General features: G+C 39.3%; 1 protein-coding gene across 3 annotated transcripts in view; it reads left to right on the top strand.

Annotated features, from left to right (window-relative positions):
- Nucleotides 1-25,708, top strand: part of ASAP1 (ArfGAP with SH3 domain, ankyrin repeat and PH domain 1) — a 145,699-nt gene extending 119,991 nt beyond the window's left edge. For 2 of the 3 annotated variants that reach the window (XM_061374290.1, XM_061374291.1), the window contains 7 exons: nt 152-380; nt 9,457-9,618; nt 12,436-12,502; nt 14,563-14,621; nt 16,763-17,265; nt 21,071-21,193; nt 23,076-25,708. In XM_061374290.1, coding sequence (XP_061230274.1) covers nt 152-380; nt 9,457-9,618; nt 12,436-12,502; nt 14,563-14,621; nt 16,763-17,265; nt 21,071-21,193; nt 23,076-23,150 — 1,218 coding nt within the window. In that variant the 3' untranslated portion in view covers nt 23,151-25,708. The remainder of the gene's footprint in view (nt 1-151; nt 381-9,456; nt 9,619-12,435; nt 12,503-14,562; nt 14,622-16,762; nt 17,266-21,070; nt 21,194-23,075) is intronic. The other variant, XM_061374293.1, reaches the window with a different exon arrangement.
- The last annotated feature ends 782 nt before the right edge of the window (nt 25,709-26,490 follow it).

The following is a 26,490-nucleotide window of genomic DNA, read 5'->3' as shown; positions in this document are numbered from 1 at the left end:
TCATGAAGAGGAGGAATATGGGCTTATTGGTCCATTAAAGAAAGAAATTATGCTCGGTTCATTAGATTATGCTCTGTTAACTTTTCTCCCAAACACATTAACTATATCTACTGGTTACACATGTATAATGCATTCATTTTTCTGTTCACAGCCTAGTCCCATAAAAAAAGAAAGATCTCCAAGACCCCAAAGTTTCTGTCACTCTTCGAGCATTTCTCCTCAAGAGAAACTGACTCATCCTGCATTTAGCACTCCCAGAGACAAGCAGAGACTCTCCTATGGAGCTTTTACCAATCAGATCTTCGCTTCTACAAGCACAGATTCACCCACCTCTCCAACTGCTGATGCTCCTCCTCTTCCTCCTAGGAACGCTGGCAAAGGTAAGTCTATCTCCAAAGTAAGTCTATCTATGGTTGCAAGCAGTAATTTTTCCACACTTGTCCTTCCTTTAGCCAGGTATGTTACAGACTTCCAAGATGTAGCATAGTTTCTGCTATTACATTGATGCAATAAACGGATACAATGCATGTTCAGAACTTAAAATGCCCCTCCCCCCCTTTTTTTAATGGTCTCATAACTGTACATGACTAGGTGAAAAAATAAAGTAATTCTCTGTTAAATAAAATCTGATTCATTTTCTGTAGAAATTTTGTTCATATTTAGGAGAAACGTTTTTAAGCATTTATAGTATTTATAGTAACAAAAATACAAGTGATCTGGAAGAGGTGCTTGTGGGTAGTGCTGTAGGGATGTGATGTGTAGAGTCTGGCAGAGGGGGTGAAAACTTTAGAGGAGGTGCAAGAAGGCTGCCTCTCCTTGCAGTCAGACCCTGTGGATAAAGACAAATACCAGAATGACCTGTGAAGTACTGAGCAGGTTGGTACTGAAGTTCCTTCCCTCTCAGTGCATCAAGGATTTCTTCTTCCACTTTGGTGCTAGAGGGGCATAAGGAAGGGCAGAGAAAATATTGACAAATTGTTAAAAAAGCCACTTGGGCACTGAAGATCTAAAGCAAACATCACCCATTCTTCCCTGAGTGAAACAACCATTTTGCTCTTGTAGAAGTATCTGTTAGGAAGGTTTGTGCTACGATTCAAGCAGTCTGCATTTAGCTGAAATGAATGGGATGCTTTTTCTTAGTAATGACACTCTTGGTAGCCCTTGGAAAGGAAGAGAACTTACTTGTCTATGAGGCTGTCCTGGGTTCAGCAGTAGCAGTCATTTTTCTCTTTCTTGGTAGTTGGTGCTTGCAGTAAGTGGATGGTGTTTTTTTGGCCTTAACCTTCAAGTTTTGATGGCGTACTTATGAAAAAAAACCCGTTACTTTCATTTGCACAAATCAATGTTTTAGAAGAAAAAAAAAAATCTCAATTTTTTCATTTTTTTTGCACACAATTAATTTAGAAACAGACAAACTGTGTTTTTACAGCAGACTTATTAGAGAAAACTGCAGTTGTGAAGGCTACAGCATCATTAACGTTTTCAGCAGTTGTGCTGATGCCCCCCTTTTCTAGCACTGCTTTAACTTTATAATTCATTTCCTCAACTGGTAGTTAACTTTGGTTTAAAATTAAGAAATACTCTCTCTAAAAGGTGAGAAACGGACAGAAGAGAGTGTATTGGCATCAGATGTCTGCTTTTGCATGTTCTGATGCTGTGCTTAAGAACTACCATTCCACCGTCAGCCTTTGTCATGTACTGGCAACTTTCAAATGAATCCCCAGGTGTTCTTTGTTAAACAGGTTTGTTTTCCATTAGGAGGCAAAGGGATTTTGCCAGGGTATGCAGTTTTCACTTGAGAGTTCATAACCCATGTCTCTTTATATCGGGGGACTCAGTTGCATCCGTTGTAACTACAATTTTGACCTTCCTATTGGCATTACAATATTCTGTTTCCTTCCTCTTCATTATCTTTTTCACATGCTCTAACAGTCTGCTACTGATTGTCCATTGTCAGGCACAGTATATACTGCCTTAGGTATTCCTTCAGTCTGACCTAGGGTAACTTCTTTTTGTCATAAAGTTGTAAGACTTGGAGACTAATCACAAATCCCATTTTGATAAGAAGGTCATGAGGTTCACGTCTTATATCTGTCTGTACACTGCTTAGTATATTGCAGCTTTCAATGGATTATGATGAACTTTATTTCTTTGTCATTGCCTTTTCTCCAGGAAGAGGAATATTTACATGCTTATTTCATGCTAAGCATGCATTCAAGTTTTAGAAACATTAGGCATATTCCTAGGTGTTCCTGCAAAGTCCTGGATGAGTGAATCAACACAAGACCAAAGCTACTTGGAAAGAAATGAAACACTGAGTTCTTGTGTGCTTTCATGTCAAGAATTACACAAAGGGAATCCTTATATTACGACAAAATAACATGATATTATCACAAAATACAGAGAACTGTTGACTTCTAAAGTAACATTAACTGCTTCATCGGAGTGGAAAATGCCAGATTTGCACTGTAAGAGAGAAAGTTTGAATGTCACTAGGCTTCTCTGTTTCATATATGCCAAAATTTGACAGTCTGAGAGTGTTACTGGGCTTTTGGTTGATTTTCATTCAATAATGCTGTAAAGTATTTAATCCCTTTTAGAAGTTTCCATTAAATATATGCTGGGTTACAGGAGTAATTTAAGACTCTAAAGGACAGGGGAACAAGGTGACATACTTAGAACAATTCATCAGTGTGGAAAAGTCACTCCAGACACATCATTGCAGATGTACTTATGCTTCAGTATAAACTCTGCTACACCTGGTTATCTCCCCCACTTCCAGCTCCCAAACAGATAGTTTTAAAGTAAAAGAAGCAGGGACTCTACTTCCATAAGACACTGGTGATGCATCTTAATTTTGAAACAGTCTGACTTAATTTCGTTTCTGTAGGAAAAAATAATCCTTTAGGAATTATCTGCTCTTTTGAGATTAGTAGTAATAGAGTATAACCCTTGCATCAAAGTCTAACATGCAAGCTTACTTACCAAATCCTTTCTATTGTTCATTTTAATACCTACCTATTTGATTTAAGATCGCATGAAAACACAATATTTTGCACTAAGTTCCCTAAATATCAAGAGTAAAAAGAGCATTGAATCTTTAATTCAGTTTAAGCTTTTCTTTTGTCCCCAAATATAATCTGATCTTTGTCCCTCTTTTCTATGAAGCCCCAGCAGATACCATGGGACCCTCCTAGAACATGGAGACAGTCTGTAGGGAGCGATAGCTGATGGGATCTTATTTTAGAAGGAGGCAGAGGAATTTAAAGTTTCATGGTTTTTATCCTTTGGGGCATACAGATAAAACTCTTCCAAAACACATTGCACGTTTAAACAAAACCACCTCATTTTAGCGCTCTGTAAGCTGGCTTTGTTCGCCAGTGAAGTTCCTTAGTAGCCAGGTTCTGTGGGGTTTACTGAGATGCCACAATGGGCTGGGAGCCATCAAGTCTGGACTTTGATTGGGTAAAGAAGGTAAGTTTGTTGGAGAATGTGTTATATAGAGATCCCTAAAATGCTGGAATGTCAGTGTACTTTACAGTAAACAAACTCATTTTTTTTTTTGATACATCTTACTTTTTGCTCTCTGCTACAGATTTACTTAATCCAAATAGAATGAAGAGTACAGAATGAGTGCAGTAGCTGCATAAGCCAACCCCTGTTTGCCTTCTCCAGTAGTTCCTCTCAGCTTATTCAGGTTTAGCTTATTATTAGTGCCGGAACACTGGAACAGGCTGCCCAGGGAGGTTGTGGAATCTCCTTGTTTGGAGACATTCAAAACCCGCCTGGACACGTTCCTGTGTAACCTTATCTAGGTGTTCCTGCTCCGGCAGGGGGATTGGACTAGATGATCTTTTGAGGTCCCTTCCAATCTCTAACATACTGTGACACTGTGATACTGTGATTATCAGTCCAGTCTTCAATCTGTAGCATTCTAAAAATCATCAGTCTTTCCAGCTTACACCTGCATTGTGGCTCCAGACATCTAGCAGGTCTTCTGCTTTAAAAACCCCAAAATACCAATATTGGTGTGATTGCATGACTCAACATAGCAGCAAAACTTTGCATGACCCTAATTGTGAATCCAAAGTGAAGGCAATGTTGCTAACTAGTTTTGTAGAAGTTAGGCAGTCTAAGGCAAGTTTCCTTAATTTGAGCTGAAAGTGAATTAATTTGTAATGGTTCTGCCTATTTCTCGTACTGGATGAACATGGAAGTCAAGGATCAGTTTGATGTCATGAAGGGAAGCTTGGTGACTTACATATTTGCATATTTTACGCTCTTTTTCACAGGTCTGATGTTAGGTACGTAAAGCCAAAGGCATTTGTGTTTCCAGTCCACTGCCACTGCAGATACCATGTCATATAATCTGCTTCTCACTTGATCAGATTCAATTCCTAACCAAATTTGCTTATTTGCCTTTACTAGTAACTTCCTAGAAACTGTGTGACTGTATTTCTCTCAGGATTAGCAGTCCTCTCAAATCCATTATATTACTTTGTTCATGTACCAGTATTGTCATTTAGCTTTGGTGGTTTTTCTGTTATTGTATCTGTATCAAGGCATGACCTGGAGAGCGGTCATGCAGGTCTCCTTTTCTGTTTTGTTAGATAAACCGAGCATATTTCACCTTCTCTGAGAGAAGAGTATTTGCATTCCCCTGTCAGTCAAGCTGTCCTTTCATCATACTAGCCTTTCTCTGTACCTTTGCTGTTTAAATCAGCTTTCTTAACTACAAGTGATTGGAAGTATAGAGACAGCATTAAAACCTTGCTGTTAGTGCTGCAAATACTACATCAAAACTTCCTTTGTCCTATTTTTTTTATTATTCCATCATATTATAGCATCAGGCATTACAGTCTCTACTACCATTTTCAACTGGAGTCCTTGATTTATAGAACAAATGCTTCCTTAGTATGGAATTTTAACATTAACCACAATACTGCTCTATTTAATCTCATTTCCATTACCTCAGCCATTAAGGTTGTCCAGTTCTTCTGTTCTGTATTAGTGCATAAACCCAAAATACAACATTCTTTAACATAAAGTCTGTTTGGTTTTTTAACAGGACATTTTTCATTGTTTTATTATAGAATGTACTGCAAATGCTGTTGTTGAATTGATGTATATTCTTAGCTTTCTTTTTCAGAGTGATCATGGTAATTTTTTCTTTATGATCTTCTTTTCAGTCCTGAAAATGTGATGCGAAGTAAGACAAACTGAGGAAGGCTTTTAGTAATATCTGCAAAAACATCACTCATAAGAACTTTAAGAATAACAACACTTGTCAATGAAGATTCTACTTTTAATATACACTTACTTTCCTTTGCAGTTCCTGTTGTACCACTAACTGGAATAATGGTTCTTCCATTTCTCTCATTAAGTGGTAAAAAAAATACAAATGTGAGGTTTTACACCCTAAGCGCACCATTTCTTGAGTGAATGGCAACAGCTTTGCATGGTCTCACAACTACACAAATTATTAGGTACTATACTAACTGCACAACAGCTGAATGGCAATGCACTATCAGTGGTGGAGCTTTTCCCATCACTTACCTTAGTACAATAAATTTGAGATTATTTGGTTTATCTACACATGAAAGTGTGATCCTTGCAATATGAAAAAGTAATAAAAGATGACAACAGTTTGCACTGAAAGCAACAGTTCCCAGCTAACTGAAGAGAGCCCAGTGGAAGCACAACTAAAAAAGCTTAGGTGTTTTTCCTGGTTTTTGTACTTTTTTCCTTGTGTGAAGAAAGTGTTCTCATGCAGTATGAACTTCACAACTGTGTGGGAAATCATCATTAAGATGACTGTGCAGAAGAAATTAACTGGTTGGCTTACTTGCTGCCTGGTTAGAATCACAAAATATCTTTGGTCTAGAAAAATAACTGCTCTGGTTACTGCTTAAAAATGCCTAGCTAAGGTTGTGTAATTAAAAATATCATGTAAGAATTGCTTTGAGGTTTTGTTTATACATAGATATATGGGTATCACTGAGGACATGATCGGCAATAGAGAGCTTTAGTGTGACAGTTTGCTGGACCAGGCAAGCTGAGAGACCCAGCAGGAGCGCACAGTTCGAGGCAGTTGATGGAGATCCATGCAGCAGCAAAACCACAAAGGTTATTGATGTGTCAGAAACCATGGAAGTACCCGAGAGTGGTCACGTAGGAACTGGGGCTTCTCCCCCACAAAAGGTGGTAGGATCAGCCCAAGTGAAGTGCATCTCCATCAATGCACACACAGTGTGGGCAACAAACAGGAGGAGCCAGCAGCCATTGTGCAGCGGGAGAACTATGATAGAGTTGCAATCACAGAAACATGGTGGCATAACTCACACATCTGGAGTGCTGCAATGCATGGTTATAAACTCTTCAGAGGCATAGGCAAGGAAGGAGAGGTGCTGGGGTACCCCTGTATGTTGCAGTGTTTTGCCTGTCTGGAGTTTAATGATGATGATGATGAGGCCCTGAGTGACATTGTTTAGTGGTGGCCTTGGCAGTCTTGGGGTAACAGTTGGACTTGATGATCTTAAAGGTCTTTTCAATCCAAAATGATTCTATAATAAAAAGTATTTCATAATAAATTTCATCATTAGATCTGTGTATTGTTTCACCAGTTGTCTCCAAAAGCTGATTTAGATTCCAGAACATTTCCCATGTTTGCTTTATTCAAAGTGATGTGACTTCATACCTCTTTCTGAAAAGATATTTTGAAGTTTTCCTTTATTTTCTGTTTATTGAAAGTTATTTTGTATTTCAGCCATGTAATCCTTAGTGTATGATTCCTAAATTTATAATTATCTTCAGTGAAATTAATATAGGGATAAACGGTACGGTAGGAGCCTGGCAAGATACATTAATTTAAATGCTTTAACATCTTTTCCCTGGAAGTGTTTTATGCCATAGGACCTTTTGAAAGCTATGAAGTGATAATGTTTTTCAGCTCCTCTCTGATGTCTGGAGATACACTACTAGTGTGAAATATAAAATATATATCCATATGACCACCTTCAAAGAATTTTATCCTACTAAATTTTAGTTTTATAGAGAAAGATTCTTCATTTTATTGGCAATAAAAAGGAAACATTTTACTTCGTGGCTGAGGTTTTATTTTTATGATAAGCACACAATACTGTTTCACTGCATTTCCTCCACTTTCTGGCCTTCAAGCCTAGTTTGAACTCTGTGTCACTCATGGTGGGGCTGGAGACCGTGTTGGCACTGAGCGGTCGGGCTGCAGTGCAGTACTAACAGCAGCACAGCAGGTGGTGGTAGGAGCGAGCTTCCGAGGTGTTGGACATCCCCACTCGCAGTTTGTCAGTGTGCAGTGCCTTTCTGAGATGTGAAATGCAGACATCCTGTGTATGGTTTTGACGTGCTTTAAAACTAATGTTACTGTTAACACTGGATGGTGAATTCTCCTTTCCCCTTCAGCACTCCTATGTTATACTCTGAGTTACTACTGTTTACAGAGCAACCTTTGATTCATATTTATTTAAGCCAACTGAAGAATTTATGACTGGTGTTGGGGGATCATCAGTCAAAGCTTAGACTGAGAAGAGTTTTCTTATTTTTGCTGCAGAAATGTTTCAATCCATATTTTAAATTAGCTTCCTTTCTTAAAGCTCAAGGAAGACATTCAAATGGGAAAGGATGCATTAACGTGCACTAACAGTTGGCTTTTTGTCAGTTAATGGTCTTTGTGAACTTGGGAGTAAACTGAGAGGAAGAATCCCATAATACATGATTTGATTTACGAGGGTAAGCAATTAATGGAAAGCCAGCTCCAACATACCTGCTGGGTATGTGGTTGATTCTCCTGAGCAGCAAGAGGCCTTCCAGGTTGGAATCTGGAGGCGAACATAATGAATCATTAACTCAAAATGGGCAGTTTTATCAATCTTTTCTTTGGGGTTTAGAAGAAGGGAGGTCACCTGCTGAAAATACCTGGCAAATACACACTTGCTTGTAGGATAATTGAAGTTACCTTTTTCAATGTTTAGTATCTCACCTAGGGAATTTTAACAAAGATTAGTCTTCACTGACCCTAGTACTTTCATGATGTGTAGTAATTTAGGAAGGAATGCAGACTTTGGTGACTTTCAGTCTATCTGTAGAGAGCGGTAGTATATATTTGTGAAGAGGCAGATCTAGTTCTGTGTGCAGGTCAGGCTATATCCTAACCACCACAACGAAGATTTTTGTCTCAAACACCCTTCAAATAGGCTTTTAAAAAAGAGGTGAATTTGTTCTGTAGTGCAACAAAATGTGACTTGACTTGAAATTTCAGGTGTAACTGCACTTTGCTTTTAAATCAATTTTCTGCATTTATTGAGAGCCTGCGATAACAAAGCTCTCTTACCTGCAAATGTAATTGCAAGATCATGACTGCAGGGGAGCATTACTTGTTGGTTAGATTAAAACCAACTGAACAAAAACCCCCTAGAGCTGTTCCAACCTAATGCAGACTAATCGGGATAAGTGTTACAGGTAACTTCTTGTGGAAATGGCCACTGACTGGAGCAGTTATCCCCTCACTGCATGTTTGCTCCCTGCACTGCCTGCTTCCTTGAGCTGCTCACTAAGGTCATTTTTGAAGGGGAATGGTGCAGTTGATCAGGGAAAACTTGTCTTCCCTCTGGATTATTTTGTCTTTTAACCTGTGTGTGTTCCCACATCCTGTAAAACATGCATTTTTGTTGAATAATATTTGTGCCAATGTTGATGCAGGGGGAAATAAAGTGTTTAAGGGGAGGGGTGACTGCATAAGCTCTATAAGCAATGCTACCATTAAATATCCAATTTCAGCCTTGGAAAGGGCTTTGCTGATGTTGATTTTATGCACACTGCGTACAACAGTTTGCATTGCAAGAATGTATAGTCTCATTTATGTAAGCCACATAAAAAAAGGAAAAGAAGCATAGAAAAATTTAAGTTTACAATGCAATATTCAAAATGCAAGGAAAATTCATAGGTAGTTTTCTGTTCCCTGCATCCTCCTCAGTTTATTAACAGGATTCCTATGGGATGCTGTTACGGGATGGGGAAAAAAATGTCCCCACATACTTGAACATCTAGAAAGCTATTTCTTTTTGTTCCAAATTAATAATAGCTTTAATCCCACATGCTTAATATTTACTTAATTTTAAGATTTCATGCCTTCTTTTTTTTTTTAATGCCTAAAATTAGGAGTCATGAACCAATTAATCCTGTATTTTTAAACATAAGTACACGTGTCGTTCTGCTGTCAAGTTGCTTATATTCCCACAGCTGAGATGGTTAAAAACGTGGTGAACGTGTCGTTTAATCCAAACAGTGTTCTGGCATGGCTTGTCTTTTCATTTGAGTCCTTTGCTGCACTTTGCTGTGGGTCTGACTGTGATTTTTTTTCAGTGCTGCTTTGACGTTTATGCACATGTATTTGTAAGAAGGTTGTTTGTTATTTTGCAGGCCCACCTTCAACCCTCCCTCTAAGCACTCAAACCTCTAGTGGCAGCTCCACTCTTTCCAAGAAGAGACCACCTCCCCCACCCCCAGGACACAAAAGAACCCTCTCTGACCCACCAAGCCCACTACCTCATGGACCCCAGAATAAGGGCCCAATTCCTTGGGGTGAGTTCTGAAATGCAAAACAAAAGGGCAGGGGAAAACCTTTTATGATGGATGATATATGATCTTTGATTTCTTTTCACCTGGTGCTTGCTTTCCAATGATTGCAGCTCGATGCAGCGTCAGATAAATCAGCAGTTCTATCTCCTGTCACTCTAGCTTCCAGGCTTCTGTATCCGAGTCTCACTTGAGAAACCTGAAAACACTCCATGTTCCCCCTGGGGCACAATTTGGTCTCTGCTGCCTCCTCCTCTCTACCTCAGCTGCCCAGGCTGCCCTCACCCTAGCCCCTCATCTGCTGCATCTCCTCTGCCTCTGCTTTCTCACCCCTGCTGCTGTTGTGACCAGCTCCCTGATGTAGGTGGCTCATGATCTGGGACAGATAAACCCCAGTGAATCTGTGTGGTTCTGATTCCCAGAAGAGCTGGTTTCCTTGGGCTCTGTGCCAGGTCTCTCCCACAGACTGTTGGCACCTAGCTGGTGATGTGTTGTCTTAATATGTTTTGGGGGTTTGTGATGTTGTCTGTGCATACACAAAGACTGATAGGGTCTCATCCTTCTACCTGCAGAAGTTATACATACAGAAACAGCACAGGGCTTTTTTTCTTTCTTTTTAAGAGGGTACTTTTCTGACAAGCTTTTTACAAACTATTTACCAGACTACTTGAATGACTCCTCTTTTCAATAAACATTGCTCTATACAGTCAGCTTCTCCCTATAAATCCCAGTACCTGTAAATCTCAGGACCAGGAAATTTACTAGTGTTGGTGGCAGGTTTTCCATGTGTCTGTAAACTTTTGAGCTGGGATCCAATGCTTACAACGGGGGTCCATACATTTCTTGTGTCTTAAGAGTGTCTTCTCTCTGTTCTAATGCAGATTACTAGCCTAAAAAAATTGTAAGTGTAAAACCAGCAATGAGTTAAAAGTGGTAAATCATAGAGTACTCGTGTAGGATATGTGATTTCATCTAGGATTTGATAAGAAGTGAAATACAGAGTCCAGTGAAAAGCACGGTCTTTTTCTGTTTCTCAAAGGAATACAAATGATGACAGCCTTTTGCAGTTCTCTGCTTTTCAGAGACCTGGGCTATGGAAAAAATGTTTCCTATGTTCTGGTCTAATAGCCCTCTGCTATTCCAGAGGTAGTAAAGGCATGTTGAAGAGCCTCAAAAATCTATGAAAAGTCCAAAACAACATCTAAAATACCAGGTACTGGAATACGCTCTGATGTCAGACTATCGGAATGAGAAGTGTGGTAGGAACAGATGCTAACCTAGTGCCAACTGTTCTTTAAAAACATTAGGCAACAGATAAAGGAGAAGAAAAATACTGCAGAGGTGCAGGTGGGGAGTCATAGCAGTAGAATACCTTTTCAAGGCAGGGCTGGAGAAGAACATTGCTTATTCTGTCTCTTTTCTGCTCTGCAGCGCACTCTGAGCTTCAGTGATGGAAGAGAGGCCTCTTCTCCCCTCTTAGCAGAGATCTGTACAAAAACGTGTTTCAAAGTCCATTTGGATTTTAAGCAAGGATTAAGTTTTGTGTTTATAAAAGAGGGAGTTTCTTGTATCTGCCTTTGTGGTTTGGTTTAAAAGCATTGTCGAGTGTTCGCTGCTTTCCCTTTCGGAAGCTTTTTTTTCCATGTTGTATTTCTTGTCATGTTGAATTTCAGCATTTGTTTCTTAATCTGTGCACTGATTGAGGCTTCAAGCAGAGCAATCCTTAGCTTATGTCTAAGCAAATGAAGTTACTATTCAAAGATAATCTAAAAATGTCATTTAGGTTATTTTGGATTTCCATAGCAACCACAGGATATTTTCCCTTGTTTGATCCATAGGATCTACATGCGAAGGATTTGCTGTTTGTTTTACCTTTATTTTTCTTCTCCCCCATTTGAAATACAAACATATTTTTAGCAAGGCTCTGCATGAGCTTTTTCTGCAGTTCCATTTAAACTTCAACGCACTAAGAATGGCACCTAAGAAAATGTGGCATTCCTTTGTATGGGAAGTATTTTCTGTTCTTGGATCATTAAATGTCACTTTACACCTATTTCAGTGACAAAATTTACTGATGGTTGTTGAAGTTGGTTCTGAGGTTGCTTACACACGCTATAATAGAAGAGGGAGGGGGGAATGATAAGGGCACTAAAAGTAGTTAGTATAATTGTACCTTGGGAATGGTGGTGGTTAATGAAAAAGAAGCCTTCTGAAGGAGTTCAGGAGCACTTGGGTTTGGATTCTGCTGCCATGACAGAACTGAGTATACCCAGGATCTTTCTTTTACCAATGGTTAACATTCAGGTTATGGTTGCATACTGACCTACTTATTATATCAGCAAAAGCTATTCTTCACGTAGGATAAAATACCAGGCCTTAGAAATAATGATGTTTTGTTAATAAAATCAATTTCAAGGTGGTTTTAAAAAAAATGTGCTTCATAATGCAAACATCTGTGATAAATTTATTTGGTCCTGGCCTGCAGTATCTCCTATTCAGAGAAAATTGAAACACTATATTCAAAACAAATGCCCTAGAGCAGTAACTCAGCAATGTCATTCAATCTTTCCCTGCCAGCAGATGTGAGCTACCAGTAAGTTGTTTTAAGCTGCATTATATGTAAGGTCAAGTTGGATTATTGCTGTCCCTGCTGTTTTTTCAGTTACAAAACTATTAGTCAATAATGATGTTTACTATCTCTAGACATGTTGTATAGAGGATACTTGGACTAATGTGTACTTCACTTGAAGCTGCACCCTCCGGTGATTATGTTTCAGTTATCCTAATGATAATTTTATTTAAATTGTGCTTTTTTCACCTCAGGTAATGATTTGGGCCCACCTTCAACTAAGGCTGCAAACAAGTTTGAGGGGATGTCTCAGCAGTCAAGGTAAAATCTGTGTATATGAAGGCAAAGATGAGAATTTATCTAAGGATAACTCATTTATAAAGTAGAAAAGAAATTGCCTTTCATATGAAGTAAAATCCTGGCTACATTTCTTCATTAGTTTTCTGCATGCCTGACTACCATGCAAATACTTTGGCTTCATCGAGCCTCCTACGCTTGGTTCATAGCTGTCCAGACACAATTCATCCTTTGAGAGGGATGGGCAGAACAACTTGCACCAGAATCTATCTACTGCTCCTACACAAGCACTCTCTGAGCTGGGGAATGCTGCCTCACACTGCAGTCCGGCAAGACAAAAGTTTTCTTTTCATGTGTCCTGCATTTGATTTTATGTGCTTCAGTGTGAGGTCTCACGCCTTCAGCTGCAGGAGTGTCACTCCGCGTCCAGGCTGGCATCAGAGACAGCTCTGTAAGAGAGAGAATTCATCTCGCTTGTCCAGCTTAACTGTTTGCCAGTCTGTCAAGCCTCTGTGCTGACACACACTCTGTAAGCTGTAATACCACAAACTGCTTTTAGCTCATAGTTCATCAGGTCAGTACATAAGTGTCTTCTTCAATAGCTGCAGGAGTAGGGATAACCATACATCCCTGTCACTTGGTATTTGGTACTCCTTTATCAGTACTGTGATTCCAAAATCCTGAGGTTCAAAAAGCATGGTAATTCTAATAAACATGTGCCTTGGGCAATACAACAGAGACTGTGCATGACCACAGTGTGCACGATCAGGCCATGACTGGAGGTGGATGTGTAACGTCAAACAAATCACCGAACAAGATGCGTAGGTAGCCTTTCTGGACACTCCTCAGTCTGTGATCTGCCCTGTCAGGACAGGCAGGGGACGTGGTGGTGGTGGCACATCTGACTTGCCATGTTGGCTGAATCCATCCAGGTGGCACTGGGTATTCAGGGAAAAAGGGGTGATGTTCCTACAGCACAAAGAGCTGGTGCCATACTTGATGCTTGTAAAACAAGAGTAGAAGCGTGGTTCTCATGTTTGATGGCATTAGATAAAGGCTGAGGTAATTATTTGGGGAATCAAGATTGAGTTTGGTTGTTCTTTCAGTTTTGCATCATGATATATTTTGACTATTTAAGAAAAGCTAGGAAATCAAAATTATTTCATCATACTTGTTTTGCAACGTTAGTTTTGGAGACAAATAACACGAGAATCAAGGCTGTTTGATGCAGAAGACACTCTGCTCTCTTGAACATATTCTGGCAACTTCCTCACCCATTTTTCTTTTTCCTTGTTTTTTGAGTAACTATTTTGAGGTGACACTGGTTTTTGATTATTGATGGCTTGATTTTTATGCCTTAAATCAATTGGCTTTCTTTTCTTCCACCGTCACTTTTCTATAAAAGTGACCTGAATGTGGTTTTAGTAGAAGAAATCTGGTGGGTTCAGTTGGAGCTTGTAACATGTTTTGCCCTCATGTGCCAGGTTTGTGAATCTGAGCCAGCCCGATGGTAATTCTGACAAAACATTGCCTACAACAGAAAGCTCAGATGGAAAGTTTTGGCAATGTGCAACTATCTCAGATTTTTATGCTGTAACAAATTACTCACAACGCCTGCTTGTATTGTTGTTTACTCCTATAAATAGCCAACACAGCTGTAACACAGCCTGGCAGAGTAAACCCTGCTGTATTTCCTCGGAGTAGCTGAGGCTTTGTTTCCTGATGTGGCTGCAGTTTATAAGTAACACAGTCTTGTACTCGTGCAGTAGGCTACAAGGCATAGGTTTAGTCCTGGGAAACTTCACTGACATAAAGCACAAATTGTTTTGAGTGCTTCAGTATGATTATTTTAAAGACCCAAGTTTTCCTTAAAGTTCTGGATCTGCTCTCTCAGCTGGTCTTTCAGCTTCACCTATTTTTAGAGTACATTTTTGCACATTTGTAGAATAAATCTGCCCATTAGCATTAAAGCTGTGTGGGGTTTGTATGTCTTTTTCTGTGTAAAAGCAGTTAATTCTTAACAGTGTTTTGAGTATACTTCATAACAGTATGAAAGCACTAACAAGTCACATCTGTTGGTTTAGCACTGGGACTGCAAAGACTGCACTTGGCCCTAGAGTTCTTCCCAAACTACCTCAAAAAGGTAAGAGATCTCTTTGTGGGTGTTCTCATAATGGCATCTTTTAAATACATGTGAAGGTAGATACTTGGTTTAAATATATGGCACTTTTCAGCAAAAGTTGTATTTCTAAAATGCACAAACCACAAAAGCTTAGCAAAAACCTGAGAGGATTTACCAATATTGGGAAGGTTTTTATTTAGACCTGTGGAAAATATGATTAAAAAATATCACAAACTAACTGAAGGTGGAAGAGACCTCAGGACTGGTCCAGTCCAGCACTCGGACCAACTTTCTGACATGAGAGCAGGTTGCCAAGGCTGTGTCCAGTCACATTTTTAGGCTCTCCATGGGTAACCTCCCAGGGCTTCTGTTTTTTCTATCTTTGGCTGCTTTCATTGGTCAGATTTTTCTCCTCCCTAATATCCATAAGTGAAATTTCTTGATGCCCATGAAGCAAGTTATGTCCATTGCCATGTTTTGGTGGTCAGGGTTGTTCTCCTTATAACAACTTTGAAAAGAATCAGGTGCTGTTGCATGCTCACTTGGTGACAGACTTGCTGAGCCCCTCATCCCAATGAACACCTTATGGTACTTCCTTCTTAGAAATGTTTTTTCTAGTCTCTCTTTAAACTCATAGAGCAAGTTTTATTTAGTTGAGTTATTGCAGTAATTGATTGTAAAGTTGAACACATACCTACCTTGTAGCTCTGCCTGATACAGATGTTCTGTCTGTGTGAGTGGATCATCCCCACAAAGCCTGAAGATCAGGAAGTGATGCCTGCCCAAACTTCAGAAGCAGGATGACTGAGAGTTCAAATCATTTTAACAGAAAATGGAAATATGGGATTTCAACTTTATTAAATTACAGTTACTATGACCTGGTATCATCTTTTGAAAGAGATACCAATGATGTGATAGGGCACCACTGCAAAGGCAGCACTTCCTTGATTTCAAATTATACAGTTGAAATCTTAAGATGGGCTCAATCAAAGCACTTCAAGGGCTACTGTCATTTGTTTTCCATCTCATTTACGTAAGCCTCAAACCGATGTGGATGATCAGTGTTTTACATTTGCTAGTAGATAAGTCTTAAGAGACAAAGCCATATACAGGTATCATCAACACAGGCATTTTCTAAAATGAGGTATCTGAAAGTAGCTATACAGTTTCTTTCATGGAAATTATGCAAAGTTTTGGGTTTTTTTGCTGTAAATAAACATAAATACAGCATGGAAGTGTTATTGCAGTAGGTGATATCCAAAGGGAGTGTTGCTGCTTCCAGGACACCTTTTTGGCTGGTAAAATATGACACTAAAGCAGTGCTGAACACAAGAAGAAATTATTCCTTCTAGTCAAAATGTGTTGCTTTCATCATGGGCTGTAACTATTTTCTCTCCTGTCCCCCTTCATCTGTTTTAATGCAGAGTTGTTTGGTTTAAGGTTTTCAGGGGGGTTTATTGTGTTCTTATGGGCTTGGTTTTAACGTGGATTTCAGTCAAGTTTTCTTAAGGAATTAGCAGGAGAATCAGCACATAACAGTGGAAAAAAACTATCTGAAAAAGCTGTTTTCAATTTCTTTCCATAAAATCTGCAAAATACACATATGAAAATGTCTCCTCTTCACTAAATTGTAAATATTTACAATAATTAATTACTAGGTTTAATTTTAATGTCTGTAATACATATTCTGTACACTGTATAGACACATACATGCTCATTCTTCTGTAAGCTTTTATAGGTACTAATCCTGAGAGTCAGGGGTTTTTGTATGCAGTTCAACTGTATATATGAATAATTGTCATTCAAAGAGAATTTTCATTGCAGTCATGACAGTAGCTTATATTTAATACTTACTGATTTAGGTCCATTACAAGATCACTTTATTGCTTCTTAAGTAGTTTATCTATAAATTGACATCTCGTAGCTGCTGGATTAAGCACTCGTGGCCTCCAGGAGGAGCAATAAAATGAGGCCTCAGTGAAAGAGGGTTACATCAAGGTGTGTTCCCTTGCATTTTCCATAGACTAGGGGAACCTATGGGCAGTTAACAATGCTCGATGAACATGTGGTCATTTATGCAATTACAGTTTTGATATGTGCTTAAGTTCTTTAATATTAAAACGAGATGGTGACAACCCCATTGTTATGCTCTTCTGTTTTAGTGGCACTAAGAAAAATAGAAACCAGTCATCATCTTTCAATAGATAAATCCCATCAGCACACGGAAATGTTTCAGAAGCCCTCACTGTCCATCGATATACCACAGAAACCACAGCCTGGAGACTTGCCCCCAAAGCCTCTGCCTCTGGAATTAACTCAGAAACCTCAAGTGGTAGATTTACCCCCAAAGCCTGGAGAACTACCCCCAAAGCCTCAGCTTGGAGACTTGCCACCAAAACCACAACTTGGAGACTTACCTCCAAAGCCGCAAATGAAGGACCTTCCTCCAAAACCTCAGCTGGGAGAGCTGTTGGCTAAAACCCAAGGTGGAGAAGCATCACCGAAGCCTCAGCCCTCGGAGGCAAATCAGAAATCTCACTCCTTAGATCTTTCTCCAAACGTACAATCTAGAGACACCGTCCAAAGGCAAGCATCTGAAGAGTCTAATGACATAACACACGCCCTGCCAGAAACCCCTGTGCCACTGCCCAGGAAAATTAACATGGTAGGTGTTATTACAGCTCATTTAAAGCATCCATGGGAGGCTTTGAAGTTACTGTAGGACTGTCTGTGCAAAAAAAGTCCCCATCTTTGAGCTATGCACACAAAGCAACAGAATGTTATAGGGTAGGATGGGGAATAAGGAGTTATCTTTGTGCTCCCAAGAAGCTTCAGCAAATGCTGGGGGTTTGCAAGGCCTCTTGCATACTGAAACAAGTACTAGTAGCATAAAACGATAGCTTTGGGAGCATGACAGTTTGTTTAGATGCATTAGGGAGCTTGGGCATTTTTGTCTGTGCTTGTTATAATTCTGAATTGATTGGTGTTTGTTTCTGCTGTCTTTGCTCACTGCTCTCTATGCCTTAGAGTTTTTTTGTCTACTTCCAATGCGTGCTAACATCCCTATTACATCTTACAAATCCCAAATACATATATATCCTGTTAAAGTTAACTGTGACAAACTGGTAAATACATGCTCCTGTTGTATTTAATGTCATGCACCAAAGTAGTTAACAAAGGTTCAGCTATAATGCTAAAGTGTCAAAACTGACATTGCTGGATGGTTTGTAGTGGCAGAGCTGGAACTAAAACTCGATTCCAAGTCTCTTTGTTCAGCCCCCAATTCATCTTCCTGTTCATCTTGCTAACCAGTGCCATTTCCATCTAACAGGGGATTCGTCATGCATATGTATATTGAAATAATTTTATGAAACTTCACAGCAGCTCTCTTAAGGTTTTTCATCATTAAGAATACATCAGAAAGGAGATGGCTTTGCTTGTCAAATTGGCTTTGCAAAGCACTTAGGTAAAGGAAATAAGACTTCCACTCTTTCACTGAAAGCAAAGGGTGAGTTTCTCCCTTGTGCTGGTCTGAGGACTCTTTCTCTGTAGTCATCACTGCTCAGCTTCTGTCATGGACTTGTCTGTAAGCCCCTGTCTGAACTGAGAATGAACAACAGGGTTGTTCCTTCAGCTTCCTGAGTATTCTGGAGATTAAATAAAATAGTACAGGGATCTGATCAAAAGGTGTCTGCAACTATGCTTTGTTTACTGCATACTTTTAAATATAAGCAGGCAAATATTGCTGGACATTCTCAGCTATTTATCACTTTATTCAAGAGTACAGAAAGCAAATAGTGGTCAGTTGTTTCAGGGGGTTTTTTAGACTCTCATCCTACCTGATACAGAAAAATTCTGAGTAAAGATGGGATCTCCAAATTCAGCCATTTTCACATGTGCAGGAAGTTAAATAGTTCCATTTTTTTCTGCAGTGATAACATTATGATGTATCTACGATGATTACTTACCAGTTTTCCACACATTGCACGCACACTTCTGTCTCTTGCTCAAGTAATAAGGTGCAAGAATGCCTCTTAAATGTGTCTCACCTGGCTATATCCTCTGCACACAAACTGCTGAAATGTGCCATCAGTGCAGCAGTAAGAGCTGGGCCAGCAGCCACTAGTCCTTGCTGGCACTTCATTCTTGGCTTTGACTATTTAGCCGCTGCATAGATGAGCACCAGTTTTGTATTGGATGTTCTAAAAAATCAATTGTTCAGAACTGTTAGGTAAAAACCACAAATGCTGCTAATACAGAAAGACTCGGAAGGATGTTTTTAAGGAAATGAAACTTACTCTGAGTGCTTCTAAATTTACACTGAGCACTTGAGTGTTCTTTTGTGTGTGTGTGTGTGTTTTCTGTAAAGGAGACAAAATACTTGTTTTTTAAACAAAAAAAAAGTATTGAATTTAAATAAGAGGATGGAGTAATTATTAATGACCATAGAGGCATAGAATCATTTAGGTTGGAAAAGACCTTCAAGATCATCAGGTCCAATTGTTAACTGGGAACTGCCTTTGCTATTGCTGCTGTTTCAGACTAACCCAAGGGAAGCAGTTGATCAGTATTCAGTCTTAAGCATAAAACCTCTTCTTAATAAATACTGATATTGAATAAAGGATTGGGGGGGAACAGGCATTTGTTTTATAGTTGCAAATTATGTGTCCTGGAATTCCTTGTATTTCTTTACAGACCAATGCCCCAAACTACGGTCTGGAAAACATATGCTCTCTTCAGATCCATGCCTTTTTTAAACCTTCCCAAGATTAAATACATCGTGGGCTTGAATGCTGCTTTTTACCACTCTCCTAAGTGAGAAGAATAGAACGTGTCATCTGTGCTGCTAATCTGAAGGAACCAGGAGCAATTGCTGACATTTTTCATGTGTTCTTACAAGCTGAGCTGCAAGCAGTCCTCTAAGTTTACAGGAATTTAACTTTCTTAAGTCTTTTCATTGAATGAGACAGTTTTGATCTGGCAGTAGTTGCTTCCCTTCATCACAGGAGGGTTGATTGGAAGCACTCTTACTTTGCAAAGGTTCTGTGGAGCTGGAAGCTGGGCCTGGCCCCAAATACCCATTCAGATTGAATCCCGGCCCCTGGGGATAGTTGAGATTTTTGTTCAAATTATATTAATTTGTTTAAAAAAGAGAAACTCTTCTTTGAAGTAACTTCCTGCTGCAGCAAAGCCTTGCAGTAAAAATCCCCTTTGATCTCATCTGAACTTCGCTTTCTGTTCATTTGCCTTGAGTATGGGTTTTCTTAGTGTTACGTTGTTAACTGCTCTGTCCCTTAGAGCCCTCTCCAACTGTTCTGTTCCTGTACCTTGAGTATAAGTGCGCTTTGCCGTGTCCCTGTTCATCTGCAGGGAATGGGTTTTGCCAAAGCGCAGAGGTATTTGAGTGGGCAGGCAATAGCACAGAGAAGGCTCGCTAGGAAATTTCCTCTGTGAAGTTAATTTTGGCTCAAATTCCTCTAAACCTGCTGACTTTTTCCTCTGTAGCCCTTCTGCTTCTCATCACCTTGCGCTCTTCTTGGTCTTTTTTTTTGCGCTCTTGTTATCTAACTATGTCTGCTCAAAGAAGGCACTGTAGGTTTTGAAGAAGTGTGGGTATGAAGATACAGGAATATGAAATAGCAGAAGTGTTTTGCTGTGAAGTTTCCTTTCTGTATTTGGAAATAATTTAAAGCATTTTCCCTGCTGTGAGCAGCATATGTTCGGGGAGGAGTCCAGGGCTCAGGCTTTTTCATATGAATTAGCAGGCTGCAGCAAAGTCTGACCTAGAAAACACTGGGATTCAGAATGGTAGAGCTGTAAGAATATCTATTGTGACTTTTCATCACTAACTAGTACTGCCATCTTGAAACTAAGATTCTTTTCATAAGAAATGGCTAGCATTGTGCATGAGAAATCACTCAGTAATTTCCAGTCCTATAAGCACATCTGAAATCAAAGGATACTGTATTAGTGCACTAGACCCAAAACTGTGAGGAGTACTGGTATTTCAGTGCAGCATTTTGCTCAGCCCTCACCTCTCTTGTAACCTTTAGGTGAAGCTGGATTTAATCTTCTGCTCATGATGGATTTTTTTAAATGAAGTGTGTGTGACAGGAGAAAAAGGGTTTTGTGGACTGGAACAATGTGACGACGTCATTTAAGCTTCCTTTACTGGAGGAAGCACAGGTTATTTAAGCCATGAACTACATGTTAAAGTCTCTTTGGGAATTCTGAATCTTCAGAAGAAGAAAACCTACACCTATGCAGATATTTCAGTAGCATTATTATTTTGTTTTACTATCACTGTTGAAGCAGAGGTTTTTGATTGTAGGTCTCTGATTGCAGGGAAAGCAATTTTGTCATCTTCACCTTCTTGTAAAATAAACCATAACTAAAAGGCAAAATTCCTACCATATATATGTTGCCATTGTTCCTCATGTCCTTCATCTAAAACTTCATTCTGTTTCTAGGGGAAAAACAAAGTTAGGCGAGTGAAGACCATTTATGACTGTCAGGCAGATAATGATGATGAGCTCACGTTTGTTGAAGGAGAAGTAATTATTGTAACTGGTGAAGAGGACCAAGAGTGGTGGGTACGTATCTTTTCCTTTCATAGCCCACGTAACTTCTTTTTGACTTCTAAAGGAAAGCCTTCCCCCCCCCCCCAAATTTGGAGGGTTTGTTGTTATTTTGGTCAGTGGATGGTGGGGTTTTATTTGGTTTTGATAGTGTTTTGCCTGAGCTAACATCCAGCACTCAAACCTCTATTAGGGGAAAAACCTCTTCCTCTGGTAGGGCCTGTCTCTTCCTGGGAGTCTGTTAGAACCATTCTGACCAAGTTTGGCTTTTTGGCTGGCTCATAACAACATATATTTATGTGTGTCACTCTTTGCAATGCACACTAGCCTGCCATTAAATGAGGAAGTGGTGATTTTTACTCCACTTAGCATGTTTACACCCCTCATGAAAAATGAGATACATTATTATATGTATAATTATATAATGAGATACATAATTATCTTCAGTTCACCAGAAATGTTAAGTTGTACCTACAGGGGTTGATGAAAGTCTGAAAACCATGAGTAGGTGGTGCTGTAAGCTCTTGGTTTTCCTCCTTAAATGAGAGGTAGTTAACATTCTCTTTCCCTTCTTCACTCCTGTGCCACTGGTTTGTATCCTCCTGCTCCCTACTCTGTCTTTGGATCTTGAGTGCTAACACCAGGGGTTTTTCAATCCCCACTTGAAGGCTCCAACCCTCCCTTGACACTCTACTTCTTGCCTCCAAAGCCCTGCTACATCTTATTTCCCTACCTAACAATTACTGTTGGGTAAAGTGAGACAGATTTCATCTTGATTAAAAGAAATGCTGCCTATGATCTCCTAATCCAGGAGTGCAGCACAACCTTTCCTGGTTTAATTCTAGCTACGTGGTTTTGCCTCGCTCATGATTTAAGCATAGAAGGTTTTCAGCTGAAAAGGTGGCATCGAAAGAGCAATGCCCAGTGGAAAGCTGCTGTATTAACTGTATCATCCAGTCCCTGATTATAGCTGCGTTCCTTGCTGAAACTGTTTTGTGAAGTGGCTTTTTAAGACCCTTGGGTATATGCCTGAGAAGTGCATGAGGTGCTGCAGTCTGACTGTTTCTGAGAAGGGAAACGAGGGCTGTTGACTCATATGCTTCAAGAATTTGGCTCTACAAGAGGAAATGGCCAGCCCTGCATGTTTCCCCTTCCCATTTTGTTAGCATGGGGAAGAGGAAGGAGGTACACTGTTATTCTGAAAGCAGTGAGCAGCACTGCAGCAGAAGAGGCTTCTGTGCTCAGTCAAGACTGCTGCTCCAGTGCTGTATCAGTTTGAGAGTTATTTATAATTCTCCATTTTAAACATGTGAAGTTCCATTATTACTAATTTTTTAGAAGTTGGCTGGCTATTGAAGTTGTACATGAAGGGTATTTATCAGGCCATAGTGTGATAAACACTAATATGCACATAAATCATTAGGAACAACAATGAGAAATGAGAAAATAGCTGGTATTTTATCACTTTAAGTAAGCGCAGCATGCAGATTATCATAACTGTAGCAGACATTTCCCTTTAGTGAGATGTTTAGGCTTTACTCAGTTAACGAAGATGAATGGTTTCAGAGATGTAGATCTCAAAGTCTATCAGACAAAAGAAAATCAGGCTTCCGTTTTGGTGAGATACTTGACATTCAGTGATGTGTGTAGGTTTCCAAATAAACTGCAGGTTTGTTTCCTTTAGATTTAGTTGGCTCGATGTCTGCTAGATAATATGCTTGTATGGGTTTATTTTGTTTCTTTAAACAAATGTAAACATTAACTGCGGTCTGCTATAAACTGTCCAAGGACTTGCAAAGGCTCTGTAGGATCCATGTGGTTCTGCTGCTTTTGACTGAAGTAAATGAAGTCTATGACGTCTGTATGTATCTATGTATGTTTTTCTCCTGTGTTGCAGATTGGCCACATCGAAGGACAGCCAGAGAGGAAAGGGGTCTTCCCAGTGTCCTTTGTGCACATTCTGTCAGACTAGTAAAAACAAACAAACAAAACCCATCCTAAACTTGAGCATTGCACATTCTTCATGCAAGACGGGCTTTTTAGCAAAAGCGAACGCTGCTGCCTCCCTGTAATCCTGTGCACAATTGTATATATAGCTGCTGTTACAAATTAAGAGTTCATTTAAGTTTTCACCTCATGAGGTTGAATTATATGTATTGTAAATATACTGTGTTATTCTGCCTTTGCCAGTATTATGGTAGCCTTGGAACCTGGCACGCCTTATTGGGTTTGTTGAAGCCATCCTCGGCATCTAGCACTTACATCTCTGTCTAGGAACTGCCAGCTTTCCAAACATAGGTGGTTTCTGTCAACCATGTAACTGTACAGAAATGACTGTTCCTAATAACTCGGTATTCTCAATATACAGTTAGCAGAAAGTTAGAATGAGTGAATGGTTTTGGAGACTTTAAAAACCAGTCTGCAGTTTCTAAGTGTATGCAGTTTACAGCTATGAAACCCACTTCGGTATTTATTTAATATAGTGCTCAGTTCAGTGTAATTATGAAGACAAATATTCACTGACTTTACAGATAACAGTAGGTTTTACTGCGTGCACACAGCATTTCATGTTTCTATGGCGTGGACCTATGCCAAACTGTGATTGCAGTTCCCCTGTGATATTACCTCACTATCAAAAGTTACCAATTTCTTTCATTCGAAACCTTCTTTTAATGAAAATGAGTCCTCTTGTTCTTTAGTAGGTATATGTGAAATTTGCTGGTTTCTTTCACTGAATTCTTAGTAACCAAGGACTTCTAGACAATGTTAACTGTTGACATTATGCATGCATTTAGACGCTTACTTGAAACCTGCCTTTGTACAAAAGTAGTACTGTAGTCATATAGCTACATTTGAGGAAAAGAACATTTTAACTTAATTGCTATTCAGATCAATGTGAGCTTGCAACAGTATTTGTTTATAGCTGAATTGGCTCTTTGAAAAATTAGTTTGTGGGGTTTTATTTTCCTCTTGTCTTCAACCTTACTAAAAGTTAGTGACCTAAAATAAAACTTCTTATGTGGTGATATAAGGATAAATTGAAATCATTTTTAAGTGCTCTAAAAAGTGGACGTTAAGGTGACCTCTCATGCATTTGATCAGGGTGTTAATGACAGAACTCAGATCAGACTGGTTTTAGTAGCGTTCACTGAACTGTGATAGTCTTAATTCAAAGCACCAAGTAACAAACCGTTCTAAAGCTAATTTGTAAGAAAATCTGTGGAAGGCTGCTTTGGACCTGAGGTTTCTTGGAAGCTGGGATGAAGCTGCATTGCCAGAAAACACGTACATGTATTACTGGAAACTTTTTATTTCCTGTGCCACTTTCAACATCACTTTTTACCTTTTGAAGCATACCACAGTTATGTTTTTCCCATGGTTTGTCTGTAGCAGGTTCTGTGACTTTCATATCTAGTTTTGTGTTACTTGCTTTAAACATTACTTTGGCTTCAGTACCTGGTGCTGCTGTTTCAAAGCAGATTGTCTTGGCTGCATAGAAGGATTTTCACTTCATCAAAGCACACCTCAGACCCTCTGAGGGCTTCCATTTTTAAGTCACATTTACAAGACTGTAGTCAGTGAATATTTAATTCTGTTTATGGTTAATACAGAAACAAGTATCAGTCCAAACCCCACATGGAAGGAAACGCAAAGCATCTATCAATGGTCTTATCGTTTATAACAAAAGTTTATGACAAGTAATAGTAATCACGCCATGAGTGAGGAGCCTGCTGGCATCTAATCTTCAGTATTACCAGCTCCAGTATTTCACTGTTTTTTATGGAAAGGAAGTCAGGTTTAGCATTTATTTAGCATTCCATTTTATCCATTACTCCAATGTTTTAAGTTGCATTAAAGAACAAAACCTATTCACTTTTGTGGTCAGTTGTATTTTTAAGTGATCTTGAAATAAACTGATAAAAGCAAATCATATAACGAGAACCTAGGCATGTAAAATTATGTAGAGTCAAATGTCTATTCTTTTCTACGCTCTTTAAAATAGTATACATATGCATTTTATAAAATGAAATGAGTTCCATCGGGAACAATAGTTCTGTTTATTCTGGCTTCTTGTGGGTCATAAGAAATCTGAAAATGTATGATATTGATTGAGTTTAAGTACAGTATTATATTTGAACTCAATGAGCCACTGTCTGCAATTTTGTATATGACATAGTATTTGGAAAGTCTAAATCTTTATGGAAAATTAGCTGATAAAGGGTTGGGGGGAGGGCCAGGGGAAGGTGCCCCCAGAGGGGGAAGTTTGCTCTGCAGATGATGTCTTATTTACTGTTGAACAACAGTTGCTATTTATTTTTTTATTACATAGTACATCAACGTGTACAGAAATCAGACCTGGTCATGCCACTAGTTAAAATCTTGACTTCTCATTGAATGTTAAGGTAAAACATCAGTACACATGTCTATTCACATGTATTTAATGTGACAGTTTTTGAGTACTGTATGTGTTAATTTCTACTTTTTTAATATTTAAAATTGCTTTTAAATAAATGTATTCAGTTGATCCCAGATATCTGCACAAGGCCCTTTTGTCAACTGGAATATCTTCTAGGGAGAAAGTCTGAATTCCAAACAGGTAGAACTAAAACACTTGAAATGTTTCCTCTTGACTATAAAACACCCCTTATCTAATGCAATTAAATGTGTATCTCTTTAACAGCTGTTAAATATGGATGCAATTGCCTTTATCTGGAAAACTTTACTTACTAAAGTTAGCATCAAAACACTTCTTTTTGTCCATGAGTTTCGATTGCTTTCTCTCTGCCTTCAGTAGGCTCTACAGGAAGCCAGCCTGGTGTGTCCTGTTTTCTTAGAGCTGGCCGTTTGGGTTGGAAAGAATGGCTCAGCATGGCACTCTGTCCTGAATCCAGCCTTACTCTGTCCATGGGCATGATTACCAAACCCAACAGCAGCTCTGGAACCAACTCAGCAGCAACCTTTCCTGAATGGAGTAACTTCGTTGCTTAGAATTTCAGTTCCGACCCAGCTCATTCCCTCACTCAGTTCTTGGAATCTCCTTATTTAAGACCTATTCCCATCAAAACTGCTCCAAAACGAACAGGTGACTGGAAATTGCTAGAAAGCACTGAGAACATCCTTTAGCCAGAGGAAAGGCTGGAATATGAGGTGGTATCACATCTGGTTTGTATCAAAAATAGGAACTGCAGCAGCACAGGGCTCCAGAGAGTGTATGGGAAGAGCTTCTTGAACACTGAACTGTAGCACAGGCACAGCCTGGGTTCCTCACAGAATAGTCTGCTTGGTTAGTATAAGTTAACCTAGGCTTAATT

This window comes from Neopsephotus bourkii, unplaced genomic scaffold (assembly GCF_033783945.1).
Source record: "Neopsephotus bourkii isolate Nb327-2 ecotype Australia unplaced genomic scaffold, CSIRO-AGI_Nbou_v1 NB_1637, whole genome shotgun sequence".
NCBI classification, from domain to species: domain Eukaryota; kingdom Metazoa; phylum Chordata; class Aves; order Psittaciformes; family Psittacidae; genus Neopsephotus; species Neopsephotus bourkii.
Note: the sequence above shows the minus strand (reverse complement) of the source record. Positions and strands in the feature narration are given on the sequence as shown.